General features: G+C 38.4%; 1 protein-coding gene across 8 annotated transcripts in view; it reads left to right on the top strand.

Moving 5' to 3' along the window:
• Positions 1-27,621, top strand: part of MAPK10 (mitogen-activated protein kinase 10) — a 182,685-nt gene that overhangs the window by 106,706 nt on the left and 48,358 nt on the right. For 6 of the 8 annotated variants that reach the window (XM_052773105.1, XM_052773086.1, XM_052773099.1 and 3 more), the window contains 5 exons: positions 14,548-14,677; positions 17,007-17,065; positions 18,647-18,785; positions 20,040-20,205; positions 23,417-23,488. In XM_052773105.1, coding sequence (XP_052629065.1) covers positions 14,548-14,677; positions 17,007-17,065; positions 18,647-18,785; positions 20,040-20,205; positions 23,417-23,488 — 566 coding nt within the window. The remainder of the gene's footprint in view (positions 1-14,547; positions 14,678-17,006; positions 17,066-18,646; positions 18,786-20,039; positions 20,206-23,416; positions 23,489-27,621) is intronic. The other 2 variants (XM_052773090.1, XM_052773138.1) reach the window with 1 other exon arrangement.

The raw sequence follows: 27,621 nt of genomic DNA, 5'->3' as shown, positions 1-27,621 counted from the left end.
AGTCCACCACTAAACCATGTCCCTAAGTGCCATGTCTACGCATCTTTTAAATATCTCCAGGGATGGTGACTCAACCTCTTCCCATAGTGTTCAAAGGCTGGAGGAAGAATGCAACAGATACTGTCCACTACAAGATGTCCAGTATGAAGGTTTTTTTGCTGCTGTTCTCCTTGGAACTATCATAGGGAAGTGTCCTGTTGTGTCATGATACTGGTAATGGGACATTTGTTAAGATGGAGTTGGCTAAAACTTGCTCTAATTCTCTATATATTCATGTATTATATATACTAAGACAAGTATTATAGGGAAACCTCTTCCATCCCATAGATCTCTGGTGGAGGTCTGTGAAGATGTGAACATAGTCAATCAATAGAACCACTTAAAAATAGATTTTAATTTAATATGACTACCTTCTGTGTGGAATGTGCCTGTAAATGATGAAGAACAGATCTTTGAGTTTGCAAAACCACTTGAGATCTTTTGTATGAAGGTTATCCTTCAGTTCTGGGTTTGTGTAGCACAATTGACTCCTGGTCTGTGTATAAGGTTCTAAAGTGATATTGCAATGGGAATAATAGTAAAAGCCATGGAAAAGAGGAGCTGGCACTTCTGAGCATAATTAATTCTGAGCCCACACTGATCAAAGAAGAAGAATAGTCTATGCTTTTACTATGGTGCAGTGGAAAAGAGACAGAGAATAGTGGACATCTCAGTGACTTACAGTTAATGCACAACCTCATTTGTATTGTTTAGCTGGACACTGGCATATTAAAGTTCTTGAGAGATCAGTATATTTCTCCATCATGACCCTGCTATCCCAGTAATATTGTTTTGCTTTCTTTGTGCCACTGAACTGAAATACTGTATTCCTTGATAGAGGTCAACATTTCCACTTCTATAAACTGGCATAGTTCCATTAAAGTTCAGAGGTGTTCTCACCACGGGATAGATCACTAATTTTCCTCAGAAGAGGAGAATAAATAATACATGTCTTTCAGAGGAAAAGTGAAGTGAAGCACATATCCTGATATGCCTAGAATTTCAGTGGCCCTGAAGGGAGTGGCAGTGTTAATTTTGTCAGTCCCAGTCTCTCCTGTGGATCAGTACTGAGTGTGTTGTGAGTTCAGTTACTTTGCATTTCAGTTACACAGTCACATCTTGCAGACTTTTTGTGCTTAACATTCTGTTGGCTGGCACTGCAGATTTATCCCGTTCTGTTAAAGATTCTCCAAATTGTATCCATTAGTTCAGCTTGTGTTCTCTTTCTCATGCTGTTGCATGCTTTGTTGATGTGCTTTGACACTCCGCTCCTGAGGAGGTTTTTGAACACAATGTTTAGAGAGTTTTACAAGTGGTTTGTGAGAGAGTAATGTAGAAAATAGCTGTCAGTTTGTACTGTGAAGTATTACTGCACTGTTAGTGAAATAAGCATGTAAATTTAAACAAATTATCTGATGTTTCCCAGTGCTAATATCATCTCATACAATGGCAACACCAAATGAGATTTTTTCTTTTCTCTCCTGAGAACAAGTGGTTTAAACTATTGACAGGATTTTTTTTCACTTTGGGAAGTTCTTAAATGTTGAAATACCATAAGTAAACTCAGAGCAAGCTTCAAGCCTCACTTATTCATTTGTACATTGCAGGATTTTTCTCCAACTACCAATTTGCATTCACATTGTAGTATTCTGTGGATTTTCTAGCGTGTCATTGCTCTGAAATGCCAAAAGTTTAATTGCATGTGTTCAGTTAGCCATTGATCACCATCTGATGTACATCTGGAACCGCACATTCTGGTTTGTTGTTCTGATATATCTATGCCTTGATTCTTCAGAAAGATAGCAAATTTCCCAATTGTATTTTGAATCTGGATCACCAGCAAGTGAATTTTAAGGTGCTGAGAGACGCCCAGTGGGAACAGCAAAGATTGAGTATCTCTGTGGATTTGAGCTCCAGAATATTGAGTGAAGGTGCTTATCTAAGTTGGTCAGATTTGTGTTTCTTAAGGTGATGTTATTAGAATTTCCATAGTAACACATATTCAGAGATAGTTTGCTTGGATGTGGGGTGAGAGGAGGAGGCAATGTCTTGCAATGCTCTTGCTATGGCCTCAACAAAGAACTTAGCTTGGATGTGGAGGAAACTGCTGTTAGGATCATAGAGAACAGCTGCCATATGTCAAACTATACATAATGCGCCTGAAAAATGAGATAAGTTAATTGTCTTTAAGAATAAGCAGCTTCTATTCTGTGTTTGCTTTGATTCTTACATCTTCTTCTACCTACTCTTGTTATCTTTAATGTAAGTGGGAAAGAAGCAAAAAAAAAAAAAAAAAGGTATATATCCAGTAGCAGTGCATGAAAGCACCTGAGGCAGAATGAAGACCCATTTTTATATGACAGGGGTACCTGAGATGTAATGTTTGAAAAAGAATTATTGTCCTATCTTTTTTTTTACATGTAATTACTTTACAAAAAATATTTCTCAATTCTTTTTTGTAATGTCCTTTTTCTACCTAACTGAAGAGATTCCTGATAGACAGGAAGCCACCATGTGTTTCATGTTTGTCTTCTTGTGTTTTGTTTCCATTTGCTTGTGCACAGAAATCTCAAATATAATTTAGGTTCTGGTAATCACAAATGATGTATAATAACACGTGCCACAGTATGGTCTCCTAGCAAAGAGATCAGAGTCTCTGTCTCTAAAATACTCAGACTGCCTATATTTCTGACTATCCTTTTTTCTTCTTTTCTCCTTAAAGAACCTGTGTAGTTTCTATGACTACAATAGTTAAGCAGGCAAAATCTATTCCAAATTTTCTCTCTGCAAGTTTATGGAAAAAAGTGTAAATAAGTTGGTGTAGAAGCTATCTCTGTGCAACCTGTTTTTGTGAACCCTGACAGCGATACTCACTTCACTTGGTCATAAACTACAGTACTATAAAGGCACGGTCAGGCTCATCTGAGAGCGTTGACACCCAGGATTTTCAGTACAACTCTTAGGTATAGAGTGGGTTTGTTCATAGCCATGACTGGATAAGCATTTATGATCCTGTTAGAGCCATTAAAAAATTTATCAGCTGTTTGTAAATTCTGTGGCTGCAGAGAAGTAACTGATTTTTGTGTAACTTAAGCTCTTTCTGTGTTGGCTGATTAAAATCTCAATTTAATTTACACTTTTCGCTATCAGGCAGTAACATTTTATAACTCCCTTTACAGATGTCAGGCACCTATCTGCTCCTACCCCATCAAAAACTTCCTTTTGGTCACTGTCAGATCTCCCTTTTCTCACATTTGTTCTATCTCACTCCTACACTGCAACATATCAGACAGATTTTTTTCAAGACTCTCCTTGCTTCTCCTGTTGTGTCAGGTTGTCTGCCTGGAATTCAGTTGCATACAAATTTCAGTTCAAGGAGGAAATCAGGGTTGGAATTAACTACTGTCAGTGCATTGCAGCCATTCCTTAACTGAGTTCAGACTTAACCTTTTATTTCATTCACTTGAAATCCTGTCACCACTGAAATGAAGACTGTTGCATCATCATCACTGATTACCATGTATTTAACATGAGAACAATTGCACTGAACGCTTCTGTTCCCTCTTAGGGACAAGGGGTTTCTCCCATGATAGGAGAATAGCTGTGACCATATGGAATCAGAGAGGTAGGCCTGTAGGACAAAGCATCCAAATAAAAGGACAGGTATCAAAACAAAGAAGCAATGGAACCAAAAATAGAAAAACCAGAGCCAGTCTGGAAGGAAATGCAGCTCAGATAATTCCATTTTCTTTGTCAGCATGTATTGTTGATATTTATTCTCTGATATTAATGTGGTCTACAGATTTTCACAGTTCTTTACAGAAAGCAAAAAGTTGTCCCTTGTCCCAGGACCTGCTGTCCTCAGACAATCATAAAAAACAGTGACAGCCAAAAAAATGGAATATAACAGAAGTTGTGCAAAATAGAAAGACAATATGAAACAAGAGATTGTGTATGAAGCTTAGGTGATGTTTGTGAACATTGTGAGTCATGCCTGGCATGACATGAGTGGGAAAACTCACCAGAATGGGCAAGAGTTGGCAATAAAGAGAGAGGCAGTTAGGAAGGGAAGCAGAAAGGAGGAAGACTCAAAGGCAGGAGTGAAAGCAAGTGGCAAACAGGACATCGAGGGGGTTTTTGGATTGGTTTTTTTACTTTTATTCTTTTCTGGATTCACGGCATTACACTTTTCCTTCCAAAATTGGTTGGTGCCCATTTACAAACTGGAAATAAGTTTTGTAGCTCTGGGGTCGCTAATTCACCATGAGCCACAGAAGGGGGTAGGGTTTGTAAGTCAAACAAAAATCTTGTTTTAAAATTGTGTCAGAGCATCTACATCTTGAAATTTCTGGTGTAACAGAGCAACTCTGGAAACTTAAGTAATTTTTAATTTTGTTCATGTTGAACAAAGGCATTTTGGCTTGTTATACAGCAGGTAAAAACATTTTGTATCCTTACAAACCATCAGTTTTACCTCCTAGCATCTTACTTGTGTCAGAGATGTCCCTCAGTATGAGAGACTGTAGATACAGAATTACCCCAGTTGGACAAGAGAGTGCTGAATGAGTTAGAGCAACCTGGGTTGGTTGAGTTACTGTCGGCGTAGGGGCAGGCTGTGGACTAGCCCTTTGGCTGGGAGGGTAAAGGTGACATGTGGCAGCATTGGGTTTCTTCCCTCCCACAACAGCACCAAGTGACATTTCAGCATCTCCGATCTTCTGTTTCTGTCTGCTTAGAATAGTCTTGCAGAGATTGCAGGGTTAGTTTGGGGAAACTAGAATCTGAGTAGCCTTTTTAGGGTTAACCTTTTTACATTGGCTTTTTTTTCCTTCCATGATTATCACACTGCAGGTGATGACTAACTGACAATACGTTTTCAGTGCTTGGTTGAATTTTGACTTTTAATCAGTTGAGAAATGCAGCAAGAAAGGTTGTGAAATAATGTTTCTTTTTCTCCAAACTGACAGCTTTTGTTCTGTTTGTCAGGCAGGCCAGTAAGTCTTTTAAATTATGACCGTGAGATGGCTATGGAAGATAGTAGCTGTTTTCTGTTTCAGTTTGTAGATCCAAAAATAACAGATTTATCATGTGACTGACAGTCAGAATGTGCTAGGTACTCAACTTCTGCCAGGTGCATAGACTCTGCCTCGGTGTCCGTATTTCCCTAGTCTTGTAAATTGCTGTTAAATGAGGAAACTGAACTTTTTCTGGCTTTGATACTTAACACAACTTGAAAACTGTCCAAAGTTTATATACCCTGCTGACAGTTCAGAGTACTGAATGCAAGATCTCTTTACCAGATTTAGTGTCTTATACCCATTCTCCAAACACTGGGCAAACATTTACTCAATATGGTTTAACTACAAGTCATGCTTTAACTTCCTTTGTCCATGTATTTCCTGCCACTGAATATTGATAGGCACCCCCAGCTCTGATCCATTTTGCAAAATTTTACCTTGCTCTGGCTTTGGTAAATCTTGAGCATACAAAGAGTGAGTAGTGTAGCATACTTTGGAAACCATGAGACTGTCATCTCTTACATGTGTGACATGTAAGGGAAAGCATTTTGGCCTAGAGCCCTTTTAAAGCAGAATGAAAAAAAACTTGGCTTCTTTCACTGACCAGGTTGAACTTCCAAGGCTGGCAGTTAATAAAAGTTAGTGTGAGCTAGCAGACTATATAGTGAATTAGTGACAAGAGAAATGCAGAACCAGAAAGTACTGGTTTTACAGTTCTATTCAGAAAGATTCTACAACCGAGTCACTTTCAGAGCCAAGTATAAAGAATTAGCAGAGTATATACAGATGAGAAGTATGTAAACATACTTCATATTTAGCATCCTCATGAATATTTTAGTCACCAGGAAAACTAAAATGGCACCCATTATGAGAGGTGTGCCAGGCAGTGTGTGAACAGTATAGCTGTTTCTACGTTGCCTTTCCTACCATATCCCTGCACCGTCTTTGTGAGTGAGAATGGCCATGGGAAAAGAGTTTATCCTGCATCAATATACAGAGCTGATCAGTAGATTCCGAAATGGTTCTTGCTAGGGCATCACCAGTTCACGTAATCAGAAAGATAACTAAACTGAAGTCCAGCTGTGGATGAGAGTCACAGAGGTATTTTTTTACAGCTTGAGCCAAAAGGGCATAACCTTGTGCATCTGAATTGTCAGCTCAGTCAAGAGATTTTAGTCTGTGCAAGGTGTGGAGCTTCTCTATACATCTATACACAGGCTTGTGGTTTGTGGTGGTGATGGAGCTGGAGAGGATAGTCACTTTTAAGAACTACTGGAGATTTTGATGGAAGAGCACTTTGTTAACCTGAACAAATTTGATACCTTCACCTGTGTAATTGTTTTAAAAGAAGGTGTCAGCAGAGCAGGTTTGGCATAGTAACTGAAAAATTTGTCAGCCAGTAATAGAGGGCAAATTTTACTGCAGACCCTCCTTTTTCTTAATAGATTCCAGCCTGTGATTCCTCTTTCCCAGCAGTTTTCCAAGTGTGTAGCTTCTTTTGCCTCATAGTGAATTATTTTCTTATTTTACAGTTTTACCCAGTAGTATAATTGGTGAAATTATAATATAGCACATTTGGAGCCACCAGTGACAGATGTTGAGTGAACTTTTATTGTAAATATGTTTACTAAAAATAAGCGTTCCAGCCTTTTTTTTTCTGTGCAACTTCTTTTACATTGTCTTATATATGATGTCTCAATCATCTTCCTTCAGACCACCCATCTGAAAGTTTGGCAGATGAGAGCTGTCTCAGCATGACCGAATTGTAAAATAGATTTCACAGCTAAGTTTTCAAATCTAGTTGCCCTTAGAAATACAAATTCATTGTGCTTCCCAGCTTATCTTTGCTGGAAAGGGCTGCTTGGCTTTGACATTTCAGGCAATGACTCCAGTACTTTAAACAGAATGAGTAATATGGATTCAAAATTGGGCTGCAGATGTCACGGATATGAAAATGATACTATTCTAATCCTTTATGGGTGACAGTAAAGGGACTGGATGAGTTGTGAGCTTGGACTTTGTGTTTGCTTTTTTAAGAATAAACAGGAGTGCATTTGGATCTCTGAACAAGTTCTTTAAGATCACAAATACCTAGGCATACACTGTCACAGATCTGACTGAGGAAAGACTCCTGTTGAAGTAGTTTCTTCTAGCTATGGCAAAGATTTGTCTGTTTGACTCCCATTTCAATAAGTACGGTTACGACTGGTCATGTGAGCAGGTTTTTTTGGTTGGTTGGTTTTTTTGGTCATTTCCATTTTCAGACAGAAATGTGTGTAGAGCTCTTTAAATCACCTTTTTTTGTTTAATGTATGGATAACCAGAGAGCTTTGGTCTGATTTCTGAAAAAGTGTAGCTCAACTAAAACATATTTCCATTTAACCAGGGCCTTTAGAGAGCTGTATTTTGCAAGGTGGGAAATAGAATAAGTATGTTGTAGTGAAGTGAAGAAACCTGTTTTAAAATGCTACAGTAATAATTTCATTGACACTGTAATGAAATGATACAGGAGACATGGACATTTTTAGTCAAAATGTGCTACATATGCTCTTCTCTGTTCTAAAATATTTAATATCTAAATGTAAAATCCATCATATGAATTGGACAATAAACTTCATTTTCAGAGGACTTTATTTCAGTATCAGAACCGTCTTACAAGCAAAGTTTGAGAGCAAGCATTTTCTAGTGCAGTACTCTAAATGAAGAGTATTTTGCAAGCAGAGAGCAAGACATGTCTTTTCTGTTTTTATCTGGATTTTGCCTGCCATATATTTATTAAATAAATGAAAGCATGTGCACACTGAACGGTGGGCCTGATTCTCTAAGTTTTCATTGAAAAGAAACCTGTCTTTCCTGATTAAACACTGAAATGTAAAATAGAGCCACACATTTTGAACTTTTGTCTTAAAATCATCCAGTTTTAATGGTACATCTTTGAAGTTTAAGTGCTACAGAATTCACTATATGATCTTGACAGCAATGTTGAACTCTCATTCAGGGAACTAGGATGATAATCCCAAAAGGTTCAAGCACTTCTGTCCTCTCTCATGTTACTTCATTCCAACACAGGATAAGAGATCATGTGTTGAATATTTGGCAGCGAGTTACCTTGCTTTGGTTGCAATGTTCCCAAAGGCCCAAAGAGGGGACCTGCTCCATTTAAAATGCACCGAGGTGACAGCCTAGTTTGACCTTTTTGTCTTTGCTGCTTAGGTTTCATGTCATCTTGGCATGGGAAGGGGCTCCAAAGGGCACCAGCTGGAGCACCTTGCTGGCAAGGTATTTGTTGTAGCAGGATGCCTGTGTTTGACTCCTCTGCTGCACTTCAGCACGTCCAGTCTCTGCTGCCCGGTGCAGGAAGGAACACTTTGAGCTCAATCAGTAATCTCTGCTGTGATGAGGAAGCTCATGGAAGGGCTTGGAGGCTGATTTATTTATTCTGCGAAACATCCATGGCAATAGTAAAAAAGTAAATGATGACTTGTGTTGCAGCTGGGGAGGCAGCTTGATTGTATTTCCTAATCCAACTGTTACCAGCTGGTTGCAAGAAGCTGTGAGCTGATGGAAACTCAAAACAAATAGCTGGAACCATATACAGTAACAAGAAAAGTGCAGCAGTCATCCATTATGAAACTGTATTGGTCTCCTTAAGTATAAGCTCTGAACATTGTCTCAGAGGCCACTGAATTTCTCTGCATTTTGAGGAGAAATAGACCTGATCCGGAGCGTAGAGTAGCCATTCCTGACAACAGGTCTGCAACTCTTCATTAGGGTCATATTGGTGCATGTATGGAGTTCTTTTCTTTTACACCTTTGTCATGGAAAACATTCACTATTTTTAAAGATACTTTCTGGAGAGAAGTTTTCACTCTAAAAATAATGATTTTTTTTTTTTTTTTTAATATTTAAAAGTAATTATCGAAAAGAGGAATATGCACTGTTTATAAATAGAAATGTATCAATGTCTGCCTTTAGAAACTCAGAATTTACATGTTAAAAGGAGGAAAAAAAAAGGTAAGAATGAGAAGGTCTAATTTCATTCTAAAATTTGGACTGATAAGTGAGGACAACATAAAAAGCAAACAACCAAAACCCACAAAACCCCCTACCAGAATACACCTTAAAATTTCCTTAAAGCAAAATAACTTTTTCACTTTTTTTTGTTAGAGTGCATGCCTGAAATGGGACCTTAAGTAGAGAGAAGAAAAAGCACTTAAAATATTTTATGGTTAAAGTTTCATAAACCATTTTTACAGAAATTTTGCTTTATGCAGGAAAAAGAGATTTGGCTCTTGTTCCTAAAAATGACTTCCTCAGAAAGTGCAGTAGTGATAGTTATCTGAAACCAAGGGCAGGGAGTTTGAGGTCAGAGAAACTACTGTGGAAAGGATTTATATATACATCCATCTCTGCTTTTCTTTTTACGTATATGTGTATATACATTTAGATGTGTAACTCTGTGTGTATATAGAACATGTTCCGCTCCATATATCAGTGGTGATTGTTGGGGATGAGCTATCATTAGCGTTCTTGTTAAACATCATTTTCAAGGTTACCAGTTCTCTCCACTGATGGAGATCTCAGCACTAAATAACGAGGGTATTTCAAATACACAGATCAGTGCTTTGTTTAACAAGATTGGTTTCAGCTTTCTTCCCTCTTGCTGTGCTGGGATGAAGGAAATAAGGCAGAATGCTAATGTCAGTGGCAAAACTACCTTACTTAGAAGGGTCAAGTAACGCAGATATAAATAGCAGTCATTCGTAATAAACAGTTGCAGCTGCAGTCTTTCTGGAGGAAGGCAAAGAGGACCAAAGTTTGTCACTTTAGAAAGTAGATGTAATACTAAGTAGCTTTTCAGAAAGATTTTAATACTATATTTGTCACAATATATCTATGTAATGATAGGTAAGAGGAATGTTTAGTGTCTTCAGATTTCTACAACATTCAGTGAAGAGACTTTCTTAATATAGAAAGCTGTTTGCTGAGATTGCCAAGAGTCTCCATTTCACAGCCTGCCCCAGGAGGCTGAAGGCTGGGAGCTTCCCTTCCTGTTTTGGGTTTCCATTCCATCATCTGAAAGCTAATAATAGTACTTTAATGAAGTAGTGGCTTGAGAAAGGGTAAGCATCTTGAAAAGGATGTGTGTGCCCCATCTGAAGAATCTTGAAACTAAAGGCTACCAAAAATTGCCATTTGTTATCCTAGGAACCCATCTCTAAGAGTCGATTTAAAAAAGATATTAGGTTTTCTGTGGTTTTGGCAGTCTATTCTGGCATAGAATATAATGGAATTGATAATTGTTAAGTTTCATTGTTGATTAAAAGAATTATTCCTCTGTGGGAAGAATAATTTAAAGTATTTATTTGGTAACTGTCTGTTGAAATAGAAACTTGGACATGAAACTAGAATGCTTTTCTTTGCTTTTTGAAATAGGTATAAAAATGAATGCCTGGACCTTCAAGTGTATCATAACAGAGCATTGCTCATTGATCATTACAGTCTGAACTTGCACACAACATTGGTGGTAAATGATGATCTGGGTTTGTGTGAATCTGACTAGAATGAATTTTATTTATTTCCTTTTTTTTTCCCCTGCTGAAGTCAGCAAAGAGTCCTGTTAAATAGCTGTAATTACATATATCTCTTGGTAGTCATGAATTTATGTTCGCATCTGGCTAAAATTTTTTCACTCTGCTGAATAGGTTTGTTTCAAATTATTTACAGTTTTAAAAGGCATTTTTAACACTAATGTTTACCTTGCCAAACTAGCTGTAAACAGAATTTATAGGGAAAGAGTTTATTTACTGCATTTTCTGTCTGTACAGCTGCCAGAGATATGGCAGTAAACGTGGTGGATTTTCTGAGCTCATGTTGCAGTAAAACTATAATTTTATTACAAGACTGGGGTGAATTATAGCCTTTGTTATAAAAATAAGGCAACTGTATAAATTAAAAAATAAATTCATAGTTGAGCAAGAAGTGTTATGATAGAGTTTCCAGAGAAAGAAGCACAGGCTTTTAGATGCAAGTCCAGTCTCTTATTGGAGATCTTGAAATGACTTTCACACTCAGCCTTTTCAGAGCAGTTCACAGACACTCATTACTCTCTCTCTCTTATTCCTGCTCCCTTGAGTCACCTGTTTATACAGCCACTCTTCTGCCAGTGATTGAAGTTTGTCTTAAGAAGGCTGATATATCATCAATACTAACCTTGGTGTTCCAAGGTAAGGATTTTGTGTAGCAAGCACCAGAGAGAGGACCTACATGTGGTATCTGTAATTTCATTGTAGTAAAATGCATAGTTGGCTGTCTGTAAACAAAAGCTTCTCTCTGGTGAATAGAAAAAAAACATGAGTGCTATTAATTTACTCAGTGCAATGAATTTACATATTGACTTCTTGAAGTAGTTGGACACCTTCCATTTGATAGAAGACAATGATAGAACTGCAGTCAAGATACAAGGATCTCAAAGTAAATATCCCTGTACAAAGGATTGCTTTAGTTGTTTTATTTTCCTCCGTGATGTGTAAAGGACTGGGAATGGATCATAAAAGCCAAAGGCTTAAGAAGCCTATGGTTTTCTGATTTTAGATTGATGCTTTTTTATCTCTTGCTTTGATGGAGAGAGAAAATTCAGAAAAGCAAACAGAGATCGTAGACTGGAGAAGATGGTTGCCCAGACAAACTTTCAGTGTTACTGTTTTCTAACTCCTAGTCAGTGATTTTATGCTGTAACTAATGACATTAAAATATGAGAAAAGATTATTAAAATGATTCAAAGTACTCTTACGTAGCTCAGGTGAGTCTCATGTAGGCTTTTCTTCTTAAGAGAAGTTGGGTGATCAAGTAGTATGGATTAGCTGAGAGATTTGTCTGCTGAAGTACATTTGCAATATATGTCCATGAACAATAGAGACAAAACCTTTAACTGTTGAAATATAATTTTTTTAAAATCCTTTGGCTTTGCATTTTATTTGTTCAATACTTTCTTAATGAAATTAAGGGGTATTTTAGTTGTGGCCTATATGATGCCCTGTTGTGGCTGAACTAAATGAGAATGAGACACACAGTTCTGACAGTTGCTACAGGAGGTTTGCTTTCTGCTACATACTATTAGGCTATAAATCACACATCTTGTTCCTCCTAACGTCAGGTTTAGTTGAGTGAAATTCCCTGGCCAGAATGAAGTCAAATCAGGCAGGATCTTTGATAGCCTTATCACCTGAGCTGCTTCATACATGCTGTAACTAGTGAGTGCGATATCTTTGTTTATGCATGTGCCTAGCATGATAGTAGCTGGGTCATAAAAGTTATATGCCTTATTAATGAATAAGAAAGAATTGTTACCAAATGACAGAATGGATGATGTTGGAGAGCACCTGGTCCAACCCACCTATTCAAAGCAGAGTCAACCAGAGCAGCTTGTTCAGGACCACTGGAAGAGTCTGACTCCATTGTCTTTACTCCTCCCAGCAGATACTTATGAACAGTGGTAAGATCCCCCCTGAGCCTTCTCTTCTCCAGGCTAAACAACCCCAGCTCGCTCAGCCTCTCCTTGAATGGTAGATGTTGCAGTCCCTAGTCATCTTCATGGCTCATCAGTGGAATTGCTCCAGTATGTCCCTGTCTGTCATGTACAGGGAGCCAGGAGCTGGACCCAGCACTCCAAATGTGGCCTTAGTTGCACTGAGCAGAGAGGAAGGATCACTTCTCTTTACATGCCAGCAGCAGTCTTCCTAAACACAGCCGAGGATGCCATTGCCCTTCTTTACTGCAAGGGAACATTGCTGGCTCATGTTCAGCTTGTTGTCCACCAGGACCCCTGGGTTCTTCTCTGCAAAGCTGCTTTCCAGACTGTTGACCCCCAGGCGTGTAATGGTGCCTGGGATTGTTCCTCCCCAGGTGCAGTACTTGACATTTCACAGTGTTGATAATTTGGGGAGATTCAGTATTTATTTCTACTTTTTTCTGTAAATTAACATTTTGATCTGAAATAGTTTCACTATGAAAATGTTAACAAGGAACTTCCTGACAGTTTCAGAATACCTGCAAGGGCATTCATGAGAAATTTTTTTTTCCCTCTGAACATATTTTTGGGGGAAATCCCACCACCCTGCCCCAAATGCCAAGAGTGGACTAAAACATTCTTCACAAAACTCTTCATCACCTTTAGCAAACAATTATTCTTATTTGTGAGATGTATTTGGTATTAACATTTAATACATTGTGAGATGTATTTGTGCAGGAGTAGTGTAATTGGAATATTGCTTATTCTTCTCCACCTGTGTGGTTTCCAAGACATACATTGCCAACACTTTTTTACTTATTTAGAGCACTTGTACATTTTTGTTGGCTTTGTGACTAAGCTTCTGATGCTTGCATGCTTTCTGCTCTGTACTTGGTCAGTAAGAGTCTCTAAGTGAATGTCAGTGAATGTCTACAATAAGCAGGAATTAATAAGAAAAAAAGATATTAATTTTGATGCTTAAAAAAGTCATTATTTTTAGAACAACTAGTGACTTGGTTGATTTATCTTTTGGGAAATACACTGTTGCTTTTCATGGAGTAGCAGAAAACTTGTGTCATGCCTTTCCTCGTTCTTGGTAAAAGGTAGAATCAGGAAGAGGGTCTGAGGGCTGTCCATTTGGGAACGTTTCTAAGAATTGGTGTGCTTTGTGAAATGTAGAAGTCAAAATTTGTGTAGTCAGATTTGAATCACCAAAATAAGTGGTTCAAATTCATAGGGGGTGAAGGTTATCAAAATAACTGAAGGTTGTATGAAACATTTAAAAGTTTAAGGAGAATTTTAGGAGCCCAACTTTAAAAGCCCACTTTGCCAACCAGAGCCTGTATTTCTTCATGTTTTCAAAATTTTTAACTAAGCGTATGTAACAAATTTTTTCATTATCAGAAGGAAATGGTGAAGAAATTTTGTGAAATGGTTCTGTTTCTAGGTATGTTATTGGAATTGGATGATATGGTCTCGAAGAATTATTAAATAACTTGATTCCATTAGAAATATCATAAGGAAAATACAAACTTCATTTTAGATAAAAGTGGGCAATTGTTCATTGAGCCACTCGGTGAAGGTGTCCTTAATAATGACAGAAAAAGCAAAAGCCTCTCCGCTGTACACAATGCACAGAGAGTTGCTTTATGAAACAACTTTTTGTCTCATCCAGTTTTTATTGTATTTTTATTTGAAGTTACTTAATTTTTTTTTTCACCCCTTGAAAATAAGTGTTACTTTCCTACAGAACTGGAGTTCAGAAGTAGTGGTGCATGCTGTCTTCTGCTGATGTGGTGGTACATGTTTCCTTTTGATGTCTTCTTTTTTCTCACTAGAAACTCTCTCTCCTTCTTTTGTCCCAGTATTTTTCTCAGTGGAAAAAAAAAGGCAATAGTAGACTTGAGGCTCAGGAATTTGCCATGAGAAATGCAGGCTATCCTCTAAGATGCATAACCCCTGTGTTTGTAATTACTGCAGTGCTGCATATGATGCCATCCTTGACAGAAACGTGGCCATTAAGAAGCTCAGCAGACCATTTCAGAACCAAACTCATGCGAAGCGAGCTTACAGGGAGCTGGTCCTCATGAAGTGTGTGAATCATAAAAATGTAAGTTTTCAGTAGGTAACTGGAGAAGCGGTATGTATATTGGTTTGTTAGAAAATTGTTTTGCTGGATGGCTTTTTAAAACAGAAGAAATGAAAAGTAAATTATGCTCAAGGGCTACAGTCTTTCTGGTACTATAAGCCCACATGAGAGAGTAAGGATCTTCCATGTGCTTATTTAAAGGCTATGCCAAATGAGGGTGCTGCTAGTAGGGTTAGGGTGATAGAAGAGGAGAGAGCAGAATACGTTCTTGTCAGCTCCTTATCCAGAAATGGATAAGTGGTTGTTGGAATCCTGGCTCCATCCTCTTGTCACTGGGATTTGTGACTCAAAAGCAGTGCCTCTTGAGTTGGAGTACCCATGCACAAGTGTCACTCCTTGTTCGGGACTTCATCTGAAACATAGTCATATAGATGCATTGTATAGATTGTACAAGATGAGGGGTCATCCTGGTGAAGGTTGCTGCAAAACTGCTGAAGGAAATTAAGAACCAAAAGCCCTTTTCCATTCTCACGTATTTGTGTGTAAGCTAATGTTGTGGAGCCAGGGACTAAAGCCTCAACACATTGTGCCATTCCTTCTAATCACAGTGTTCTTGTTGAAATAAACAGCACTAGCAGGTTCTAGACTTCCCTGCTTCTTACACCCACTACCTATTGTATAACATTTAGTATCCATAACGAATGAAAGTATTCCTACACTGCAGCAAAAGAGTTATTCCAGGGCTGTATGTTAATTGTAACCATCTATCTATTAGAACTATCTGCCTGACACTATATAAGCTTGCTTTTTTGTAATGAGATATGTAGGATTGCCCCGTTGCATTGTCAAGGAATCTCCCAAGGATTTAATTTTCCTACAGTTCCTTGATTTCTGCTGTGGCTTGGTGCCATACCTGTGTGCCCCTTCCTTTTCATTAGGAGTGAATTTTTCAGTTTGCTACATGTTTAGTCTTGCATCAGATCCTTCAATGACTCTTCTTCCTTATGCAAAGCATAAATGAGCTTGAAAAGTGTGATGTAAGGTGAGATTTGACACTTGTTCTCGATCACAAATTCACATGGAGAGTAAAAGGACTGACCCTAAAATGGCAAACAGCAGGACTTGTCACCTATAGTGTCCTCTGCCCCACTTCTGGGCATTGACTTATCCTTATGTTTCCACTGTGTTGATGAGGACAGTACCTGTCTCCCCCCTGTTGACTTGGATGGAAACTACCCTCAGTCAGACCAATGCACGGAGTTTTGAAAATGCGGGGATGAGTGAGTAGTTCTCCCTGTAGGCAGGAGAATGATGCATTCTCACTTTTTATTTTTAATGGACTGGAAAGAGCGGAGGGCAGCAGGAGCGGTATTAATTTTAAATACATAATTTTAAAAATGTTGCATAAGAGCTGATAATTGCACCACATTGGTTGGGTCAGAGTTTTAACCTGTCTATACAGAGAAGTGCAAAGGAAGGAGAGGATTGTAAAGGCAGCTGTGCGGAGGCAAGAATCAGTCAGAATACGTGGAGTAGACAGAATATTGAACCATTCCTGTTAGAAAGCCTAGAGAGGTGATGGAGGTGTGGAGGGAGACATTCAGATGTTGTCTTCATGGTGGCTGTGCTGATATCTTCTACCTCTATTGCCCGCACAGAAGGAAAGCATGGGAAATTCAGGTCCCAGAGGTCATGTTTTTCCTCTATGCTGTTTCACACCTTTTTATCAGTGTCTTTCAACAGCCCAACCAATTTAAAAAAAAACAAGTAAAAAAGGAGTTGCAGTATGCAAGAAGTTTTTGCCCAGAATGTGTCTACAGTTTTAAAGTGCTTCTACTAAAAAGCAGTACCTCTCACGATGGAATTTGTGTCAGCATGTGCACATATGTGCCCTGAAAGGAATTGAGGCCATGTCGGAGAGAAGGAAGGTCTTCTGTTTAGTTTTAATAAGATGTTTCTTGATTATTTGTCCCCTCAGATGAGCATTCTTCATATGTAAGAAATTTCTCGCTGTAGCACAAGAACTGCTATGCTAGATTGAGCTGAAGTTGGTCTTTAAACCTGTAACTTCAAAATTTGGAGGACTGTCTCACCCTTAGCATTTTGATTTGTCACGATCATCACTAATCCTTCTCTCGGAAATCATTTCAAGTGCACCTAGAAGAAATGTTGGAGATCTGCAGTATTTTATTTTGAATGTTGCCGACTTACTGATCCATAAAGTGAGAAATGTTACTATAAATTGAGCAGTGAAAAAACAGAGTTTATCCTTTAACACACACTTCAAAATGGGTTCAGCTGCTTACATTTATCACTTCTCTTCATCCTTTTGTCTTACCTTGCTTTTCAGATTATCAGTTTATTAAACGTCTTCACACCACAGAAATCTCTGGAGGAGTTCCAGGATGTGTAAGTAACACAGGCAGTAATTAAACTAAAGCTTTAGAGACGTGTGGGGCATTATAGTGTACCTTGAATGCAGTAACTCAGCAAAATACAAAGGTTATGAGCCCCTCTAAAGAAGATCATGTGTAGTTTACACTGTGGGTAGACAGATATTCTGCATTCCCATTTTGAGAGCAATTTTGACACTTACAAGGTGCCAAATACCGGGTTTCCTAAGAGCTGTAACAGTGTGCAAAGCCTGCTGGTGGCTCTTCTTGAGAAGGTTAATGCGTTCGCATTTGCCTTCACATGCAGAGGAAGGGCTATGAGTAGTTAAAAGGGCCTGCATTTGTGTTGCTAGTTTGCCAGGGAAATGATCGTTGTTATGTGACTCCCTGACGTGTGTGAGGTTTTGAAATGTGGCACTTCATTCTGAAATAATTTCCTATAAAAGAGACTGATGTGAAACGTTTCCTCATTTTGTATTTGTTTTGACATAACCTTTGACTGCGTAAAATTACTTGCCTGGGGAACTAGTGCTAGGTGTAGGGTACAACTAGCATCTCTGCTGAACACTGCACAAACACTGCTGTGCGTAGTATGAGCCTGCCCTGAATGAAATTTTAAATATTCAGTGTTTAAAATAGTTGTACTCCTTTTATCTTTCAGTCTTTCCCAGATTCTGTATACATTGTATGGAAACGTGTTCCCATTCTGTACTCCAATATCAGTAGTGATAACAGACAGGTAGCAAAGGCTGAAGTCAGGTGACTACCGTTGTGGTTTTGGTATACGGAATTTCTGCGTAATATTGTCACTGCAGACTTGTGCAGAGCAGAGGAGGCAACTAGTGCTAGAGAGAAGACAAGGCGTGCAGCTCACACGGAAATGGAGAGCTAGTGTTTTCCCCAAAGTTTGAGAGTGCTTTAATGTAATGTTACAGTTATGAATCAGTTGTGCTTGTGAGGTGTCTCATAAGAAATGAGCTGATGTGTTTAACATATTAACTTACCACTAAAGGGGATTGGGTTAACATCCTGCTGAGGTTGTCAGTGAAGCTTACTTATCAGAAGCACAAGACCAATTAGTTGTAATGAGAATTATGCAAAGTCATGCAATCTTAGGAGGATTTTGGGGGACATTTCTCATGGGGATGCGTATTTTAACCTCTCAGACATCTCTACTACTCTCCAATTCCTACATGTACCATGGTAGCCGTTCCTCATAACGGTCAAAGGCCAAGCAGTCGTGTCATTTGGTGCTTGCAGCTCTTCTGTTTTCTGCACATTTTGGTGTTGTGCTGCCTGTTTGCCCATGTAGGGTCCAGTGTCTCTGTTGTCGGGAATGCACCAAGAAAGGGCCAGCAACCCACCTGTTTTGCTGGGACACTAAAAGAGTGGTGTCTCTGCAGTGAGATGGTGCAGTGAGAAATGAACACCACGGTGGTACCATTGTGAGTGGGCCCAGTCTCCAGCTGTGTTACTCCCAGTCATCAGAAATAAAGTGAATTTTGAAGCAAGAAAAGGCATTGTTACTTATTTGAGATGATGCTGTGGTTCCTCTTCAACACAGAAAATAACCCTATGACTTTGCTTTTTCATTCAGTTACCTGGTAATGGAGTTAATGGATGCCAATCTGTGCCAGGTCATTCAGATGGAGTTAGACCATGAGCGAATGTCTTATCTACTGTACCAAATGCTCTGTGGTATCAAGCATCTTCACTCTGCAGGAATTATTCACAGGGTAAGGGGCCTTTGGTTTAAAGCTTAAGGCAGCATTTAACATCATCATGAAGAGTTCAGAAGCCACTTGAGTTTCTTGTGTGCTGTGGATCAAAGCCCTATCTCCCAGTAAAATGACTGTAAACTTAAGAGTCATAGTCCATCCCCTTGGCAGAGTAGCTTCCTGCTTTTGTTAGGAATGAGATTATTTGTGAACTTAATCAGACAAGAAGGCACCGTGATTATTGAAAATAAATAATAACCGAATAATAAGCACTGGAAATCATCAAAGTTATTATGATCTCTGAAACATGTAGATAAATGTTATTCCTCCTGAAAATGCAGCTGGCTACATCTACCACGCATGACATTGAGACACTTTGAATTGATGTTGTAGTGTGGTCCAAGTATTGCTTGATCAGGATCCACAGAGGTCAGGGCATATGGAATTGGCATTTGCCATCATTTACGTGTGCTAAAACAAATTAAAAGGCTGCCAAATTTATATTGGAGGCATCCTCTCATTTTGCTTTTCCATGTCAGAGTGCTGTGTCTGGTAAGGATGCGGTACCTGGCTGTGAATGCCAGAGGTAGCGCTATGGGTGATTGTTGACAACAGAGGGAATGGTTCATGTGACTGTGAGCAGGAGGCAATTCTGAATGGATTGAAAATATCCTGAATTAACTTCTTTATTGAAATGTACTTTTACTAATTTGAGATTTCCAGCTGAAAAGAAAAAAATATCCAAAAATGTTTCCCTTCCATTATGAAAGGAAGAAAAGAAGGGCTTATAAAACGAGTTACAAAGTGGATATTGCTTTACAATATACAAAGGTCTCCTTTCTTGGCATGTTGTATGTTTAGCAGATGATAGATTTGGCTTCCAGTCTCAGCCAGACCCAGTACAGGTATCTCCACATGTACAGTTGGAATGTCTCTATTAGGCTCACAGCATTAAAAAAAAAAGTACTCTAAATGGTACTCTAATACAAATCCTAGATTCTTGCACTGCTAAATGCAATTAGTTTAACACCAGTAGGCTTGGGCTATCCAGGTAAAGCCCCACAGTACGCCAAGTTAGAACATCTTCCAGAAGAGTTTACTAGAGAAACTGTAGCAAGGTTTTGCTGTGTATTTACAAGTATTTCTGATAGTAACTCTAAGTGTCAGAAGACTAAAAGAATATTTGAAGGGTCACCTAAAATATCAGTCTGTATCACAGCTGTGCCTGGCTTTATGAAGAACAGTCATATGTCTTTTCACTATCTTTTGCAGGATTTAAAACCAAGTAATATAGTGGTAAAATCTGACTGCACATTGAAGATTTTGGATTTTGGGCTGGCCAGGACTGCAGGCACTAGCTTCATGATGACTCCATATGTGGTGACACGTTACTACAGAGCACCAGAGGTCATCTTGGGAATGGGCTACAAGGAGAACGGTAGGGCTGCAATTTCATAGCAAGCACAGTGCGACCTGAAGTGTAAGGTCTGCCTCTACAATTGTAAGGGGCACCAGAAGGAGAAAAAGAAAACAATGGGAAATGGCATCTTGAATTTAAAAGGCTGGTCATTTAAAGCAGTTTCTCACTGTTGTGTTCTGCAGCTTCAGAATGTATTTGGGATGCAATGCTGGTGAATTTATCAGTGTGGGATTGCAGAGTAATGAGAAACTTGTTCTTAGTTATGGTTGAACTTAAATACAGTTAGCTCTTTCTGACCAGAATGTCTTTGGCTTCTGTGGCTATGAAACAGTGTAGGAACCACTGGAATTGCTGAACGAGTGATGTGGTCTAAATTTGAGTCTGGGTCTCTGAATTGTTTGAGGGAAGACGAAGAGGTACAAGCTGAAATAGGGAATCCTAGCCCTTCCAGAATTTCTCCAAGTCCAGAGCTAGATCTGAATTTCAGAAATGGTTTCTGTCTTTATGATAGCTTTAACTAAATTCCCAGGTTTTGCTGACAGGTTTCATGTGGTCAAGACCTAGGTATAAATTTTGCAGTTTGAGTCTTTTTTAAATGGAAAGTAGAGTTGGAGAGAAGAGGAAAAAGTTGAAGCTAAAAACCCATGAATCTAATTTGTATGTAATATCCCTAGATGTAAATAGGATTTTGCTCTGAACAGTCTGTGAGGGATCTGGATACCTCTTGGTCCCTGGAAAGATTCTGAAAAGCAGGTAGGGGGTACTCACTATAGAGAAGCAGGTAAGGAAAAATTCACATTTTGCAGGGGATGAAGGGAAAACTTCATAAGTGATTCTCATTTTGTGACAAAACAGAATTGCATCCGAATGCCAGGTGGACCAGGCAGGAAAGGAGGGGATACAACATATAGTGGAGAAAAATCTGTTATGACTCAGATTCTGCTGTCAAAGGCTCCCACTTGTCTGTTTGATCAAGGAGACTTTTTGATGACAAATACAGCAAACGTCAAAACCAGGAATTTATTAAAAAGTGTCCTACTTAATTTATGTTTAAGAGGTTAGCTAACCTGCAGGAGAACTTTTACTAACAACCAACTGCATCCTGTAAAGGGCAGTGAAACTGATTTTGGGAGCTGATTCCATGACTTAAGCAAGAATAAAGGCATGCTCACACAACCTCTTCTAAAATTAGCAAGTCTCTGCATGAATTATTTGTAATGTTTATGAATTTACAGTACACATTTTAATATGAAAGTCTAAGAAGTAGAGAATTACTAAGCAGAGTCTAAGCGTACAGAATAATTTCTGAAAAAGGAATAATCTTTCTTAAAATATTTTGTAATTGATATTTTTGATAAGTGCCATTAGAAATTTGAACTAGGCTCAGCACGCTTTAGATAGTTCCTTAGTCAATATCCAGAGTTCCTTCTATTGTGAAATGAATTATTTTGCGTTAATATTTTTTTTTCTCCAGACATTTAGTAGATGATTACCATTGTTGGTGTTATTGTCACTGAAAGAGAAAGCACTTGCTTTTCACATGATTAAAATTGCACCAGGAAAAAGTTAGACACACTTTTACAATGAAGTACACAGCTGGGAAGGTACTAAGAATGTTTGCCACATCCAAAGGTCCTAATCAAATGCCCGTTGAAGTTAACATAGAGACTTCCTTTGACTTCCCTGGGCAATGAATCTGGCTCAAGATTAATGATCTCATCTTACTTGTACAAAAAATAAAGTAAACCAAGAAAGAAAACAAAATATTTGAAAATGAAGGTCAGCAGTCTGAGCTGGTCTGGCTTGGAGGCCCTGATCTAGTTCCCAAGGAAGTTAACAAAGGGTTGTTCTTTGCTTCCCTGCTCTGGCCTATGCTGCCACATTACTGAAGCTCCCCTACTTTTTTTCCTCTTACTATGTACACTGCGTGTATAAGGACTGTTCACTGCTTTCATTTTCTTTCTGCACTTGGTTGGCTAAAGATGCATAATTATCACCAGTTTGCTGCACTTCTGTGGAAGGTCCCAAAGCTGTCACTGCGAAGAAAACTCTGCCACTGCCTCAGGCATGCTCTTGCTGTCCCATGCCCCCGATACCTGTACCCTCCTTTTCCCAAATGGAACATTTCACCTTTATTTTGTTTTACCAAGAAATGAGTTGTTTGTTTGTTTCTTTGGTTTGTTTTGGTTTGCTTTTGAAGGATAAAAAGGGGGAAGAAAAAGAGGAGAAACTGGTTGTGTAGGACAAACGACCACAAAATGAGGATTCAAAGCTGAGAAACAATGTAGTCTTTTAAAGCATTTGAAAGCAGTTTTTCCCCCTTCACGTGGAATACAGGTTTTTTCTTTCTGTGCATACTGTGTCACTATCTATCTAGCCTTTTTTGTTGTAAGACTTAAATGGCACACCCCCCCCCCCCCCTCAAGTCAAGCCGGTAACATAATTATCCATATTGCATCTAAAAGCTGAAGGCAGGATCAGGAAGATAAGAAATGCTCCTAGTCTTGTTGGTACTTGTCCTGTGAAGCATTTGTTTTAGCACTTATTTTGAGTACCTACGGAGTAAAAAACAGAGTCCACACAGGTCACGTTCTCCAGTTCTTTCCAGTCAGTATGTAGGTACAGACAGATACATATAGATAGGTACCTATAGATAGGACATAGATACAGATCCTGAAGCAGGAGTTTTAAATAACCCTTAAGGGTGGTGTTTATCCATATGGTCTTTACTTGTGTGAGCAGTTCCATTTGGAACCTCTTGTGTACTGCTGCAAAGAGACTTAGTCCTGCAGGATAAAGCCTAGAAACTGCCTGGCTGCAAGCAGGATTTATTCCAGATGATCATTGTCTGGGTTTGGTGGGTTTTTTTGCTTCTATTTTTTTCTTAAAAAAAAAAAAAAGTTGTTTTTTCACCATATACTCAGTGTATACCATGGGACTGTGCAGCTGTTTCTTGATCTTTACTTGCCAGCTGTGGGCCTTTTCCCAAAAATGTTGATTTTAAACTTTTCCCACCAATTTTACTACCATTGAGCTGACTGACAGCTGTTACTTATTTGCTTATTTATTTTAGCTTTTGGTGAGACATAAAAAAAACCCAACAAAACCACAAAACAAACTGTACTGTTCTGATCAACCTGCTCTTTTTCCCCTCCTTTAGGAGTGAAATGTCGTAGTTAACTTTGCTTTTTTTCCCTCCTTCTTCACTTCCCTGTCTCTGCTGTTCTAGTGGATATATGGTCTGTGGGATGCATTATGGGAGAAATGGTTCGCCACAAAATCCTCTTTCCAGGAAGGGACTGTATCCTTGTGCCATTTGCTGCAGCTTCACCTATTATTTGTTCCTCTCCTCCACCCCATCCCTTTTACCATAAAATGACTATACCAGGACTGTAAAGATAAAAGCAAAAAGTTGAATCCCAGAGGTATGAGTAAATGAAAATAGCATACTACTGATATGAACAAAATTGAAAATGAAAAACAGATGCACAGAATTATTTCAAAGAAGTTACTTTAAATCCTGTAATCATTCCATTTCATGTAGTCTTTATGTCATACTAATAAGCAGTATAGAAAACAAGCATTATGATTGCAAATTGGATAGCTTTACTGATTATTCTTCAAAGAAAAAGTAAGAAAAAAAGAGAAGAATCCTAACTTGGCCCATCTTGTTCCTGTAAATCTGTTTTTCTGCTTTTATGTTTTGGAAATAGTGACTTCATAATATTTGTGGTGATGACATAATCTTTTGCTTGCTAATGCATCATGGATTTGGATTCATCTCAATGCTGTATGGGCTCAGACTAGAGTCAATACAACATTTTTTTTCTTTAAAACAAAATGAAGAATTTGACTCGCCCAGTTTAAGGCAACTGTTTATCTGCTGTGGTTTCCAAATGGCCTGAAATCAGATTCTCTTGATTTAAAAATGGACTTTCCTTTACTTGCATGAGGTCTGTGTCGTTAATTAAACTGTATTTCCCTCCCATCTTGTTCTTCTCATCTTGGGTGATATTATTTTTACCACTTCCAAGGTGGTGAAAGCAATATTAGAAAATGAAAACAAAAGTGGAGGTGTCTACTTAGCCTTTGGTTTATCACAGGCTAAGCCAGGCAACCTGCCCGCGATGTCTGGGAAGTGTAAGTAGTGTGTATTTTGCCCATCAGAATAAAATGCAGCAACATAACATGTTTCCCACTTTCAGAAACAAAAAGGCATATTATTTTTAGCAGGTTGGCAGAAAGACACCATAAAAATCTGGCATCAGCAGACACTGGCAGTTGGTGTGGAGAAAACCCAGCTTTTACAGACATGTAGTCATGGAAGTAATTTTTTTTTTTTGCTGGCTCTTGAGTGATTCCTGTAGTATTTGTCAGAGTTAGGTCCTGCCTGTCCTATTCTCACAGCTCTGTTGACTTTCTCTGAAAATGGAGCTCTGCTCGGTAGCCAGGTGAAGATGCAGTTATACTTTACTAACAGGTAGATGGGGAAACTTGCAAGTACCTTCTGTTTGCTGAGGAAGAAACAGCAACATTGTACTAGCTTCCAGTCTTGTAGGAATACAGACTGGAAAGTTATCAGATGCAAAACAGGACAATGAAGTAAGAATGGTGGTTTTTATCATTAGTGGATAGCTTTGGGATGTCACTCCACTGAGCTTTTCCTGCAACACGTGGAGCAGGCTGCACACTCACCTTCTGCTGTAACCTGAATGTGCAGAGCAGCTCCCAGCATTCATGAGACCTGTAATTCAGTGTGATACTTATGTGTGTTTCAGTGATAACAACACCTCAGAAACACCATCATAACTCTTCTTCCAAATACTGTGCTCTTTTCCTCTTTTTTTTACAAAGAAAAATGAAATTATCTATAATATACTTGAGGCTCAGCTGTAAATACTGAGGATATTTCTATTTAATCTATTAGGAGAGAAGTCTGAGTTTCCAGTTGATAAACAACTAGAATACAGAAGAAAAGCTATTTTAGTGTAAAAAACGTAGCACCGTGGTTAGTGGGTTGCTCTTCTTTTTCAACAACAAATGGTATTTAAGAGTCATGTTCTTCTGCCCATTTCCAGAAAAAATAAATGCTATATAATTTAAACAATGATTTTAAAAAAATCATTCAAACATGAGAATTACTTTGGATCTGTCTGGCTGTGACAACGATCTCTTATGACAGTGTCTTATTCAGGGATAGCAACAGATTTTTTTTTTTAAATACATTTTAAAATTTCAGTATCTGTTAAAAAATAGCAACTGAATTTTTGAACAAATGCAGAAAACATTGTTTAAATTGTGGGATAGTCCTACTTTTTAAATAACTGTAATTCCCATACCCTGGGATGGGGGTGAGGGTGGGGGGGGAATGGAATCTGTACATTCATTTCCAAGTCAATACTCATTTGTTAACCAGTTTGACCCCATGAATAAGAGTTTTCAGTGTTAGAAAGACTGGTTTCTGTATGAGTCCATATTACTTCCCTGCTCTCCATGGCTGTTGATGAGCAGATCTAGTTTGTCTCCGTACAGGAAGAGCTAGAGAAGCATTTATGCAGCTGCAGGTAAACTTCACGGAATGACATTACAATAAAGCTTTCCTTGGGCTACCTAAGGCCTTCCAGCAGTGGGTTCTGTAGCTGAAAGACACAAGTCTGTACAGTAACTAAAAATTTCAGTTTTTTAATTTTTCAGAAGAATGTCTACTGTGTGCACTTGCTATCAATATAAGGAGCTTACTCATTTCTAGCCTGGAGTAACAACATTCATGTATGGCACAGTATACATCTAAGAAAAATTTTGCAGCTGATGCCAAGTTTTATGGAAAGAAAAATTTTAAAAAGTTACCATTGCATTTAGGTGCTGCTGACTTTAAATGAAAGTCTTCACTGAAATTAAAACATAAAGAAGATTAATTTCAGATCATCTCATCTATATAAATAAGAAACTCTAAGTTACGGTAAAAAAGCTCTGAAATCTGTATAGGCTACAGGTACCAGTGTATGATAACTGTCCCGGTCAGTATAAATCTAAGTTACGCATTTTCCAAAAAATGCGTATGTTTCATAACTTTATTAAAATGCTCTCTGAAAACATGTTCAGTTAACTGCCATTTTCATTAGCAAAAAGCCAAACAGTACTTGAAAATGATTGCTCTGTGAATATTGCTGAGGTATTTAATGTAATTGACCTACTAGGACACTTGAGATACGGCAGGGCTAGAGGATTGGTCCATTCAAGTGCTGTTTGTGATGAGTGAGCTGATTTTCAGAAAAGTAAGAACAGCCTCCAGCCTCCTGGAGAGTACCAGGTAGAAATTGCATATCAGATACCTTTGTTCCTTGTTACCTAAAGCAGACACTTCAAAATACTGTCAGGGAGACTTCTTTGTCAGAAGTCAGACCCTCATGAGAAAAAATCCACCTTTTGATCAATTTCCAGATGGATTTCTGGACCAAAATATTCTTGGCAAGTTCTGGTAAGCTTTTGTAGTCCACTTCTGAGCTTCTCGCTCCGTGTTTCTTCGATACTTATTCCACTCTTGTCTCAGTTAAAACAGAAAGAGTGTGAGCAACTAAAAATGCCCCAAACTCTTGGATGCCATTGGAAATATGTTGGAAAACTCCAGGACTTTCCCCAAAGCTGTGTTCAGCGCTAGTCAAATAATATCTTCAGAATCTTTTAAGATTTAAATTTAAGGATTGGAAATGTATTTCTGTGTATTTTTTTTAAGAGAAGGGAAAATTTAAAACGGTCTGAATGCTTTCAAGTGAGATAGATTTATTAAGATCTGAGCTGCTGAGGCCACAGTGATGTCCCACAGGCACATATGACTTAGTGGGGAAATAAAGCAATCAAAGAGCATTTCTTTTTAGTACTGGAGAGGTGTGTAAAGAGTGGTACTCTTGCAAGTTCATGTGTGAGTCCTTCACCAGATCAAAGGGGAAACAGTGATTTAGTCATAGAAATATATTGTGTTAACAGCCAAGTGTCTTAAGTTTGGCTATGCCTGGATTACAGTGATAAATATGGAAAACAGAATTCCTACTGCAAATAGCTTTGAGTCTAAGATGGTCAAAAGAGAAAATACCATGAAGATAGCAAGAGAGAAAAAAAATCCAAACTTATTCTATGTATCTATGAACATCCAAAATTGATTGTGAAGTCAGCATTAACAGGTGAAGTTAATGTTTTCTGTGGCCAGATTTTCAAAAATGCCGTTGCCCACCAGCCATCTTTGAGAGTGGTGGGATTAAGAGATGCTCTCTGACACCTGACAGAGTATTCTATTGTATTTTCCCAGGAATTTATATGGAAGAAAATTGCTTGCCTTAGGGAAAAAATTTTGAATCAAGAAAGTCTTTCAGGAAAAGATGTTGCCTTTCCACCACTCATTAGCAGAATTTGTCTTTGTATTTGAATTATGATCTGCAT

Source organism: Harpia harpyja, chromosome 2, assembly GCF_026419915.1.
Source record: "Harpia harpyja isolate bHarHar1 chromosome 2, bHarHar1 primary haplotype, whole genome shotgun sequence".
Lineage (NCBI taxonomy): Eukaryota > Metazoa > Chordata > Aves > Accipitriformes > Accipitridae > Harpia > Harpia harpyja.
Note: the sequence above shows the minus strand (reverse complement) of the source record. Positions and strands in the feature narration are given on the sequence as shown.